Source organism: Branchiostoma floridae, chromosome 5 (assembly GCF_000003815.2).
Source record: "Branchiostoma floridae strain S238N-H82 chromosome 5, Bfl_VNyyK, whole genome shotgun sequence".
Classification (NCBI taxonomy): Eukaryota; Metazoa; Chordata; class Leptocardii; order Amphioxiformes; family Branchiostomatidae; genus Branchiostoma; species Branchiostoma floridae.
The window spans coordinates 25,942,971-25,955,557 of NC_049983.1; the positions used below are offsets into that span (position 1 = coordinate 25,942,971).

The following is a 12,587-nucleotide window of genomic DNA, read 5'->3' on the forward strand; positions in this document are numbered from 1 at the left end:
TTTGTCTAGCGAGAGGGCTGCAGCATCTGTCCCTGATACCAGGCCATCCTGCCAGGCTGAAGCCTGGATACCAGGACCCATCCGATCTCCAAAAGATCTATTGTGGGGGGTCTGGTCAGATAAGATAGGCCTTTCTTTCAAGAGGCTGCTGGAGTTTACCCAAATAGTGGGCAAAATCCCCACCAATAGATTCACTACTGTAATAGCCTGCTGGACAACTGTGGTGGGTTGTAGAAAGCTACCTGGGGTGAGAGTGGTCATAGGTTCTCCTCAGTCTGCTGATCATGGGCCTTCTGACTAGTCATCTGGCCAGACCCCTACACCCTAGATATTTTTGAGATCGGGCTGGGGTCTGGTATCCAGGCTAGCGAGGCTGTGGCCTAGATGCCTGTTCTGCCTGTGTGTGGGGTTAGGAACTCCACAACAGTCTGGAGTACATCACTCCCAGCCAACTCCACACCCGGACAGTAACACTCAATTTGTTAATAGCTTCTTCCTGGGTCTCCCAGACTGATAACAGAGCGGACATGTCGGCAGGGCTGGATGTTCACTGATGTTTACGTTGGAGAGGGGAGAGCACACAGAGTCTGTTTGCCAGTTACTCCTGGCTACACAGTGATCTACCAACTGTGGGAAACACAACCAGGTTTCTCTCAGACTAGGGCAACCTGGATTTGTGAATACTCAATGGTAAAATGTAGCAGGATGAAATAATATGATTATTCAGTATCATCAGATTTTTCAACACAAAAATCAAGCATCCAATTCCAAGCAACAATTTACAAAGACTTCATGAAAGTCAATTTCTTAAAGATTAAGGTTACATTCCCAGCTTTATAAATACTAGTACTTGATGTGACATGAAGCAATGCCAAAAGAATGGATAATACATAATATTCATAATCACAAGGAAACTCACCACAGAATTGCACCACAAAAGTCAACCATGTTTTAAAGACGATTATCTACAACTTCATAAAAGTTTCCTAGAGAAACAATCATTACAGTTATTGCTCTTTTAAAACACTACTTAAGTTTACAACATGGACAAACAACTAAAATAGAATGAGAACAAGAGTAGGGGTCCTTCCCAGGGTGAGTGGATCAAACCTTACAGTCTGGTCTCTGGGTTGACATCTTAAAAAGGTGATAGTCACTTTTATGGCAATCCATCCACAAAATGTGAAAAAACTGAATAAATAGATTCAAAATTAATATGAAATTTTCCATTCAGCAAATTTTCCATAGATTAACATGAAATTTTCCAATCAGCAAATTTTCCATGGATTTCCCAAGAATAAAAGAATGGCAAAGAGTGAAAGATCTTCCCTGTACGTGACATCCAGACAACCCAACCACACCCTGTCACCTTCTCATCAGCCTTGACCACGCCGACCGAACTGAACGACAAAATGTCTCGTCCCGACGCGAAAGACACTCTGCACACAAATTTGTCTATAGCAGACAGGTGCCAAGTGTGATGCCCCACATACATCGCGGCCCTGACGGCGAATTCCGCACGCTTGTCTCTTCAAAGCAGGAATGCCGCTGAGGCGTGCGGACGGCAAACTCCCGCACCTAGGTGCCACCCGGGCATCAAAGCGCCCACCCCGCTGGGAATGTGACACCGCGGAATTTAACAACATGTCAGGCACTCCGCTGCTGAGGTCCAGCAATGTCGGAAGGGTTTAAAAAATGCCTATGCTTTGATGGGTTTTTTTAAAGAGTAATGTTGCTTTGTCCTAACCTGGACCTGAATTTTCTGCGCCGCTACCCACACTTAATGTTTTTATTTTTTATTTTTATCGACAGCAATGTTGCTTCATCTTAGCCTGAACCTGAATTTTCAATACCTATAACAATTTTGTAATTTGATACTCAAATATGTTTCTTGTCAAGTACACAGTGCCATATTGTTTGTTTACTAGTAAGTTTACCCAGGACTCTCTGAAAATTGCTGCTCAGTCATTAAAAGAGCTAAATTTATAAAAGAAAACACAATTTCATCACCACTTATGAAGAAGGGCGAGGGACGTGCAACCAAAAATTCTAAACAAGCAATTTGCTTGTGTTGAACAAAAGTTACAAACTTCAAAGGAAAAGAAAAACCAATATACAATAATAAATAAATGAACAAGTAAACAAATAAGCAATACAAAGTCATGTACTTACACATGGCCAAGCTCATGAGCGACGGTAAACGCGGCACTGAGTCCGTTGTCTTCGTTGATAGAGCAACTCCGGAAGGGGTCGCACATCGTTCCCAACTCCGCCAGGCCTGACAGGAAACAACAAACAACCGTGAGAGACCCGATTACTGCCGTGAGAGGCCTGGCTACTGCCAGATTCCAGGGGAAACAGTTAGTGTAAGAGCGGAGTAATAGGTTTCCTATGTAAACATGCTTAAACAAAGAGTTGGTAACCTTCAATTATGAGTAGCCTAAGCACAAGTAACAATTATGTTTAAGTTTGTAATCCTGCAGGAAATGTTGTTATGACATGTGGTAATCTAAAACTTTCAAATTGTCTGGTTTTAAATACAAATGTATGTTTATGCAATACAAATTGGATTTTTTTTAGTCTAGTTCTGAATCGCAATCTCTTCCTTAATGCAGTCTTTACCAAGCCCAGTGAAAAGGCCTGCACTGTTGTGCATATTGGTATGATAACCAAGATTTCCAAAATGAACAGTCAATGTACAATACGAATTTGATTTTTAGACCCTAGTTCTGAAATCACAATCTGTTCCCTGATACAGTCATACCCTATCCCAGCCCAGTGGAGAATTCTGCACTGTTGTGCATGTTGTTATGGCAAAACTTCCAAACTTCAATATGCAATTTACGAATTGGATTTTTAGTTTTGAACCGTTATCTGCTCCCTTATTCAGTCCCCACCCAGCCAGTGGGAAAGCCAGCCCAGTGCTCCGTGTTGTTATGACGTTCTCTAATCGCTCGCCCCAGAATGACGGACCCATATTTACCTAAGGTGTCACATTTTCGGGATGATCGGCAGATGTCCTGTCTGTAAGAAGGGAAACAAGATGGTTATCGTCGAGGTGTGAGGGGAAGACATAATTCTAAACTACTGCAAAACTACTTGGCTACACTACAGGGTTGTCTCCAGCTTTTTCCCTCTCATTGCTAGGGAGAGAATGTTGTTAATTTTTTTTGTTAAATCTGTCACTTAGGCACTTAGGCATGCAGGAATCTGTCATTATGAAAATACATTTTCATCAATTTTATATGCTTAAGTTCAGGTTTTTGACACAGCAAGCAAATTTCTGTCACAGGACGGAGGGACGGGTGCCGGAGACAAACCCTGCTACACTGCAAGGTTTCCTCAAGAAGGACAGCCAGTTGCAACAAGACATCAGACTTTTGTTTCTACAACTGTCAGATTTTTGTAAACAACAAAGTAGAGGAGGAAAAGTTCCTTAGCAGACCACTGTGAAGACTGTACACAGAAAAATACACAGACAAGTTGCAAGGGGAAAACATAATTCCCAACTACTGCAAGACTCCTTACACTGTACTACAAGGTTTCTTTGGAAGCACAGCCAAGATGCAACAAGACATCAGCCTGTGCTTGGCTAATCTGTCTACTACTGTCAGTGTGAAGAATGTGCACTTGACGGTATTCTGTACATAGACATGTTACCTTGAACTTATAAACTGTGTAAGGAATGATTGACAGCTTAGTACGCATTATTGACAAAAACTTGACAGTTGTGCATCAATCAGATGCCTTGTTGTAACTCATGTTTCAAAACATTTAAAAAAACTTTCAGTTATCAAGTGACTAGATCACTTTTTGTTCAGCGGTGATGATGAAAATTACGATGATGATGCTTTTGTTTATGAAGTGTTTTGAAATAAAAAAATTTTGGATAACCAGACTTCAATTGAAAAAGAGTAGTGTTGTATAAATAATACAATTTTATCTGGAATTCCAGAGGGGATAAAAATCTCCATACATCTTTGAACTGTCAAGAAGGCAAAAAGGCTTTTCAAGAAAAGACTTATTACTCTAAGGAAAGAGACAACTATAACTAAAACACACAGGGCGACCTGACCTTGTACCCCATTTGCCCTGTACACTGTTGAACCATGGCTGAGAAAGCAGCCAGTATTTAAAACCCTTCATTCTGTCCTCTTCTTTCACTTAGTGTTTAGTCTATCCTCGGACTGAAGCCTTAAGATGAACCATCCCAGACATGCTCCTTAACAGACAGGCACTTGACACCTGAACTGTCAGGACTTCAGGTAAACTCCCATGTTTGACCTTGTCAGTCTAACGACCTTGTTAGGAGACTCGGAAGTGTGGAGTACAGTAAGTCTTGAAATAGTTGCAGTGGTTTTAGTGTCCGTACTTACACTATGACCTCTTCTCTTGAAATGATCAAATCACAATTATTTGCTCTTCTAACTGCAAACTAACGACACAGCAAAACCTTCGTTTCCATTTTAGGATTAATTTTCCCCAAAACATTTGTCCTGATTACATTTGCATATCAATTCACAGTTAGGACATAAAACCTACTCTCCAACAAGATCTCTTCAACTTCACTGATGAAAGATAACGGATGTTACCTGAAACATTTGGCCATTTCCAAAATCATATCCAGTTGCTTGAGTAATTGGTATTTGGTGTATCTTATTACCTTGATATCTAACCTTCATTGAAGAACCTCCTTTCCATCCCTAGCCCTAATCATTGCAAAAATAAATGGTTTTACAGTATGCACATCCCGGTGTACAGGCATTTTGCTTGATTGTTGACGGAAGTGTGCAGAAATGCAGTACATGCAAAGGAGGGGCGATACATGACTGAAAGAGGCTAAGGCCACTCCAAGGTCCTTTTTTGGTTCTTGGTCATATGAAGACGATAAAAAATTTAAAAAATAGCAACAAAGAAAGAAACTGGCAAACAATTGGCAAATAGATGGAAGTAGTGATGATGACATTATAATAAATCTCTTCAAGGTTTCCTTGCAAACTTGGATGGAAGTAGGTCTCAAGATACCAATAAATCTTTCAACCTGACTGTGCCCTGGTCTTTTGAACCTTCTTTAACTCAGTCCTACTCCTTGTCTGCAACCTTGAAAGTAGGGACAATTTTAGGATGGTTTCTATTTTTTCTATTTTTCCTCTAGCAAAGATAACAATAATGCTCAAAAGAACTTTCTTCTTTTGTGCTTTGGCAGTCATTCTGCCCTTTTAGTACCATTTCTCCATGCTTGACAGTACAGAGAATTTCAGAAAGTTTTATTTTGTATGAACACCAGTGCCCTAAGTAGGGTGAAGCCACCATTGCTATGGCAATATCTTTTTTTCTTTGCCAATCTTGTTTATTTTTCAACTGACAAGGATAAGACTCAAAAGCGCCTCTTCTTTTCGTGCTTACTCCCAAACTCGGCCCTACCCAATTAGCAAAGCCTTGGCATAGGGCACAGGAACTGAAATCCGGGTATTTTAAGGGAAGGGCTGTTTGTAAAAAGGTTCTAATCCAAAACTTCAACACAAAACATCCGGGGCAGGCCAGCAGGAGAACAAGCAAACCTGGGCTATCTCCCCTCTCATCTTCCCCTGTACAGCTTGCCTTACTCTCAGGGGTTTTTCTGTGCAAGGGGGGCATTCTGACCAAGTGTTGAAGGGGGAGTTCCTCCCTTCCATGGAGATGAGTTTTAGAGAATTTCAAGGTAAAATACAACATTCAAGTCTTTCTGAGGGAGAAAATTACTGTCAGACAGGTCATAGTGGAAGACTGTGGGCGTGTGCGACCAAGTGATTCCGACCATTCAGAATCTCTTTCTTTTCAGAGGATCCGCTCCCCAGGGTAAGGGGGTGCATGGTATGGGGCTGCAGCATCCCTGTAAACCTGTTTAGACAAAGCCCTGCCTTACTCTAACATGTTTCCCTGGCCTCTGATAATGACATCAAAAAATTTCTTTTCTTCCATACTTTCATCAGATTGGTATATATTTATCGCTGGATCCATAAGTGGGGGCAGTATTGACCTGAAGAAGGTGACAGACAGTCATAGAAACATAGCATAAACCAGAGTTTGTGTGCTAAGAAATTTGTTCTCCAAAAATCAATTTGGTGCTTCTGTGGTGCTTCAGTCAAACCTGCCCTAGCGACCACCTCTTCTCAGCGACCACGTGGCCATTTCGACCGCTTTTTCTCGGTCCCGATTTATTTTCCCATTGACGTAAGCATTAAGCGACCTTTTCTCAACGACCACCTGGCCAACGCGACCGTGACCGGCCCAAATTGGGACCCATAACGACCGCATCATTTTCAAAACTGAGGTTTTCATCGATTTTTTATGATAACTAGCGCGATTTTGTGCCGAAATCGGCCAATTTGCGTCGGATTTTGGGGTTAAATTTACAGTTTACAGTGTGCGTGTTGTATTTGACATTAAAGACCTCGCTTCTTTGCGTGCGTGCAGTGTGCTTGTTATTTGGCATTAAACACAACGGAAACCATTTATACTTTGCATCGGGCATGTTTTGAGTCGATACTCTTCTCAGTGACCACCTGTCCAAATTGATCGCTTTTTTCTGGTCCCCCGGGTGGTCGTCTTGGGCAGGTTTGACTGTATTTGAAAAGTTCCAATTTCACCTCATCCCCTAATCCAGAGTGGTCATGTTCCTGTTTCATCAATCTAAAATTTCAGCTATATTAAGTAAACACTCATGAGAAACTGCTGATAAGTACTGTCTAGTCAGCACGCCGCCCCTGCAGATATTTGCAGCCGCAGCACTTTTTTTGTGCTGCTGATGCCGGATTAAGATTTGATCTAAGTCCACTGCAAACAAGTATTCTAATCGTACCTGCCGATGCTTTGTGTGACCACCCAACCGAGGAGGTCAGCCGGATAAGTAGGTCAAGAAGTTGACCACCAGGCACTCCTTTGTTTCTAAATCCACAGAAGTGGTCCTCATCACTTCTTAAGGTTTTCTTAAGTTTACAGACTGATAAGTGGCCTTTGTATTAAGAGGACTGTGCTAACATGTCAATTGTCTTTATCCCCAAAATAGGTTTCTTAACTTTACCTTAAAGTAGATTTTGCATAGGAAAGACCTTATTTACTGGTTCTTACCTACAAAAGTGATCTTCAGCATTTCTGACTTAAGTTTATTACAAGTAACCTTAAATGTAGTAGCTCTTGTATTCACAGACTTTTTCAAAAGAAACTTTGGTAACATTTGCACTGTGCATTCATTCACTTTTCAAAGAGCTTGATTTTGCCCCAGGAGGACAAGGAAGCCTTTTGCAGTGGTGTTCCAAAAAGACTGACTACTAACATTTGTATGTAGCTAATGGAGAGATTTAAGTATTCCAACATCCCACCTAGTGATGAGTATTGCAGTGTCGTGGTGGTTGGGGTGGCACCAAGGAGACATTAGCTATCATGTTTTGTGTAATTTTGATTGTAAAAATAGTTTTTCTAATATTCCAAGCGGACTAACAGACGAACATATTGTATGATAGCTAATAGAGCAATTTAAGTATTGAAGCCCCACCTTGTGATGAGTATTGCGGTGTCGTGGTGGTTGGGGTGGCTGTCGTCCAACACGTTCTGAGTCTGCTGCCACACGCAGAAGTTCTGCAGAGTTGCCGCCGCGTTAGCAGATATCGAAGGTCCTTCCTGCGGCACAAGACAAGGTCGTCAGACTAGTACAAGACATCTTCAACATTTCTAGGGATTAAAACTAACCTGAGGAGTTATTTTATTTCTTTGCTTATTTGAACTTTGTTTATTCATGAGCATGACAGCTCACATTGGCCTGCAGGCCACTCTTCATAATCATTATGGGGTCTATCCCATTTGTGATATGCATGCCAAAGTCTAAAAATACTGACTGAGGTTAAACTTAAAGTCACATTTCCAGGAAAGGGAAAATAGAAATTTTAACGTAAAAATATGCACAAATAATGCCCCCAAATAATCTCATTACATCGTGTGTAGTTTGGTGTCTATTGAATCATTCTTTTCGTTCCCAAAACCTGCCTGGCCGGGCCTTGGTTTGGAAATGAGATGTCTGCCTAACTGGTGTGTTACGGTTTACTGATATGCAAATAATATTCAAAGAAAGTAAAAGAAGCCTCACCTGTACATTGTTAATAATAACCAGCTTGACAACAATAATATTCACAAAGTTGTTGATACTTGGGTCCCTGTATATGGAGGCCACCTGTGGAGGAAATAAAAAATTACGTCAGTAAAAAATGTCGAATTTTTTCCTATCAATCAGAATAAAATTATAACAGATTTAGATAGTTTCCGAAATAATGCTGATAGTTCTTCAGTAATCTCTTCATGATTTAGGGAACCCTCCATAATGTACAATAAGAATAAAAATCTGCAAACACAAAAATGTATCAAAATATCCTGCAGAAACTTTCAGAACAGATATAATTCTATTACAGACACCTTTTAAGCAAAAATTTTCACCGTCTCTTTCCCTTGTCTTAACCTTTTACCAGAGATCAGGTCAAAACAAAAAGCTCCCTCTCCCAATGCTGAAAATAAAACCAAAATGGACGAAACTTACTATGGACATGAGGGCAAGAATGTAATGGCGTAGTCCCGAGCCGTGATATTTCGCCATTTTGTGGTCGGCTACGACCATGACTTCTACGTGTCTCGGGTACGAGAGAAATCGTTTTCTTCTTCTGTGCAGCTCTGTGTGGTTCTGGACGTCCCGGTGTATTCTGTTCAAGTCGTCGATAATACTGGAAAATCTTCTGTTGTGTACGTCGTCTGATTCTTTCTTTGTGTCGTTATGTTTGTTGCCTTTGTCATCATCTGGAAATGGAGGAAAAACTGTCAAATACATAACATGAAAATGTTAACATCAACATTAACATCAGCCACAGTTCCTAAGTTGAAAATGTGACCATCAAGCCAAACACGTTGGTAAACATTTAATGTAAACAACACAACACAAATCCACTTATTCAGCACTTTTCTCCACCTGTAGTTTGACAATAAATAAGGAGAAATCACAGATTGATCAGCAGAGGTCAGCTGGACTGATCCATCATGCTGGCAAGGTCACTGACCTAAAGCAGGGGTCACCAGGACCCGACCTTCCTACAGGGGAGAGGGGGGCACTAGCAAAGATATCCTCTGTACTCAACTGATAGAAATGCCAAAGTTGAGAATAATTGGGGAAGGAGATACAGATTAATGAGTTTTTAACGAAGCTGAGGTTCGTTATGAGGATCAGGTGCATTCCAGGGTGGGGGGCTCATCAGTTTGGGGTATCACAGGTCACAAACAAACTGAGGTCAACAAGCCTCCTCCACAAAAAAGGGGGAAAGTATTAGTCAAGAACTTTGTTAACAAGTATCACACCTTTAACGTTATACTGAGATGACATCTGACACTTGTTTCTACAAATTGACAATGATCAAGAAAAATTAAGATTTTACACCTGAGTTTCCACACTGTATCATAATCTTGTAATCTTTCTTTGGCAACACCAGCCTTAAATTTTACAGATGTATGCCTGAATGCATAAATTAAGAACTCACACTTATCATGCCTCCACCCCTCTCATTGTTATCAGATGGTACAGCCCTATCAGAATGACATGCCCTAATATAGGCAAGGATAACGGATTCTCCATGGGCAGAAACCACCAACAAACAGGGCAAAACTTTGAACAGGAAAATTTATGACCAGACACTTCAACAGTAATTACTCCATCAGAGCTACATTACAGACTTCCATGGGAACTGTGCAGGCCTGGGTTAGTGCAACATGACTCTACTCTGAGTTATTAGCACATAAATCACATGGATTAATTGAAAATAAATCAGAATTGAAAAGTGATTTGCCTGGTGAAATGTAGATGCCACTAGACCTCACACATGCCTGGTTGTTCTCATGGGGGGGGGGGGGGGTGTAACACCTGATACTCTTGTGGTAAAAAGTTTTCTACCCATGTTGTCAGCAAAGAATTTGTTTTTAAAGTCAAACCGCATACAAAAACACACACACACACACACACACACACAAAATAAAGACTGAATGAAACCCTTCCTTGAAGGGAAGCGTAACTTCTTGTTAGACATAATTAAGGTAACCTAACAATTCCTGAAACTAAAAAAAGTAAAATAAGACAACCTTCTTTCACACCATTTTGCATAACAGAAAGAGAAAAAAATGCCATCACAGTAGAAACTTTAAAACTCAATCTCAATCTAAAGCACAGAAACTTTTTTCTCATAAATTCTAATGACCTTGCCCATCCCCTATAACCTTGACTATATCCCCCTCCCTCTACCTGTGTTCCCAGGGTCCTTTGTGTATCACCCTCCTCACAGTTTGCTGATACAGCAGTAAAACTGCAAGCAAACCGGCCAGGAAGGTTCACAATTCCCTGTCAAAACCCTACACAAACAGCACATAAAGTTATGATAAACAGAACAACCACAACACAGTGTTTGGGGAGGAAAGAGCAAAGGCTATAAACTAGTCTGAGCTAATGTTTCACCTAGCCCGCATATCCTTCTCAAAATTACCTGCTGTAACAGTTACATCAACTCTCACAATTCCACTGGATGCCATAATACAACCACATGAGAAAAGATACATGAATGCAAAGTGATTTAAGGAGATGTACCAATACCCTGAGGTAGGTTAAAACAATGTTACGCTTCAGATATTAATTGTACAACAAGAGAATCTTGAGAAGGCCTCTATAACAATGTTTTTTTAAGTGGCGGAATTATTGCATCAGGTGTAATTATGAGAGTTGATGTCAATAACCATGACCTAATATTAGTAATAATGCAATATCTTTGTCTGCAGTACTGTAAAGGTTGTAAAGCAGCATAGGTAAGGGGGAGAAGCCTGCCATCTCAGATTGCCATGTCTATTCAGATCTTTAGTCTTGACAAACATCATCCTTGACAGGTCTAGGTCACTGCTTGTCATCATCATACAGTACATCTTTTATCTCCAGATCTGTCTGTCTGGTGTCTGCTTTCTGCTGTCCTCTCCCTTATCTCCCCCATCTTGTGTCCCTTTTATTTCCTACTCTTGGTACAATATTTGCCTCCCCCTCCCACAAATGCATCTGCAGTGTGGAGACAGATGCTGGAAACCACACAGAAACAAGAGTCCAGAAAGTCCACCATTGTTCTAGTTGTTGGTGCTGAGGCTTGGTAATGACAAGACAAGCACTAAGCCCCGCTACTGTGATCGGCTTGTGTTTACAGTGCAGTCATCAGCCACTGTTTTGGCTGACATCCCAGACATGTACAGAGGATTGTGTTCTTCTGCAGAGGTTCCATGGAAATCCCCGCTTCCTCCCCGTACACACCCGGTCCGTCATAACAACGGCGCGAGGTGGGGTGACGTGCAAAAGTTCATCGCTGTTGCTCAAACAAAACCCAACGTTTTGTTCCGCCAGAATGCGTGAACCTTGGAAAATGCAGCTCCTTCCTGGCATTTGAAGCAGAAGTTTTTAGCTCTTAATGGAACAATGCGAGGGGCGAGAACTCAACCACAAATCAGAGTACCAACAGACAGTGTGGGAACTGTGCCGTACATGCATGAGGAGGGGGGGTGGGACTATTCAGTATTTACAGTAGAGGCTTGATGAGGTACTTTGGCCCGTGTCCCAGACTGGGGGCCACTTCAGTCTGTCTGGGTCTGCTGGCCCAAATGGAGGGTCCATGTGGTAGAACTGGCCCATTGCCAGAGACTGAGGGGGGTGTGTGAGTGCTAAATGCTTAGGTATACCTTTTGTTGTGTCACATCCAACATCATACAAATGTAGTTGGCCAGAATTTTTTGGCTCTATCAATATGAGTCCAAACCTGAACCTGGACCTAATGCATTGTCTGTGAAAACTTGTGAATGGGTGCTACTCAAAACAATTGTCCAATTTCTACAAGGAATCTATTTGGTGTGTGTGACTGCTTAATCAGTTAATGCTTGGGTCCCTTTGCTTCTTATATCAGCCAAGACAGGAATACCTTTTGTTGTGTCACCTCCAACAGTATAGTTGGCCTGAAATTTTTTTGAGCTATAAATATTCTAGCGTTCCTGGAAAGAAACACAAACTTAATAAAGTAAGTTTCTCATTGGTAGAAATAACAATAAACGCTACTCTACTTTACTGTTATTTTCATGAACCGATATAAGCACCAAAAGGTGAAACCCCTGGCAATATGATCTGGTCAGTTTCTACTTGGTCTGGAAGTCAGTCAACTGATTTTCTTCAGGTCAATTCTTCTTTTGGACTGGCCCAACAAGAAAAAAAAAAATTTTGTACCCACCCCTACTGTCACGGAAGGCAAACATGTGACTACAGGAAGGGCGCTAAGAATCAAAACCATGCACAGGATGTCCTGAAGGATGCCGAGACATCTTGGACCGGTGTTAAGTGACTTTGTCTGTCGTGTCAGACACACTTACCACAGCGAAACGTCAACAGAAGAATTGTGGCTCAGCCGTTTAAGACAGGACAGTCTGTTGGCTAGAAGTACGCTATGAACCGCACATACAGCCAACACTACTACAGGAAATAAACTAAAAAGTCAAATTACCTTTAGCCT

General features: G+C 41.3%; 1 protein-coding gene across 1 annotated transcript in view; it reads right to left on the bottom strand.

Moving 5' to 3' along the window:
- Positions 1–2,168: 2,168 nt before the first annotated feature.
- Positions 2,169–12,587, bottom strand: part of LOC118416375 (A disintegrin and metalloproteinase with thrombospondin motifs 20-like) — a 35,651-nt gene continuing 25,232 nt past the window's right edge. The window contains exons 4-8 of the mRNA XM_035821470.1: positions 8,567–8,820; positions 8,123–8,206; positions 7,535–7,659; positions 2,984–3,024; positions 2,169–2,278 (exon numbers count right to left, since the gene is read on the bottom strand). Of these exons, the coding sequence (XP_035677363.1) occupies positions 2,169–2,278; positions 2,984–3,024; positions 7,535–7,659; positions 8,123–8,206; positions 8,567–8,820 (614 nt within the window). The remainder of the gene's footprint in view (positions 2,279–2,983; positions 3,025–7,534; positions 7,660–8,122; positions 8,207–8,566; positions 8,821–12,587) is intronic.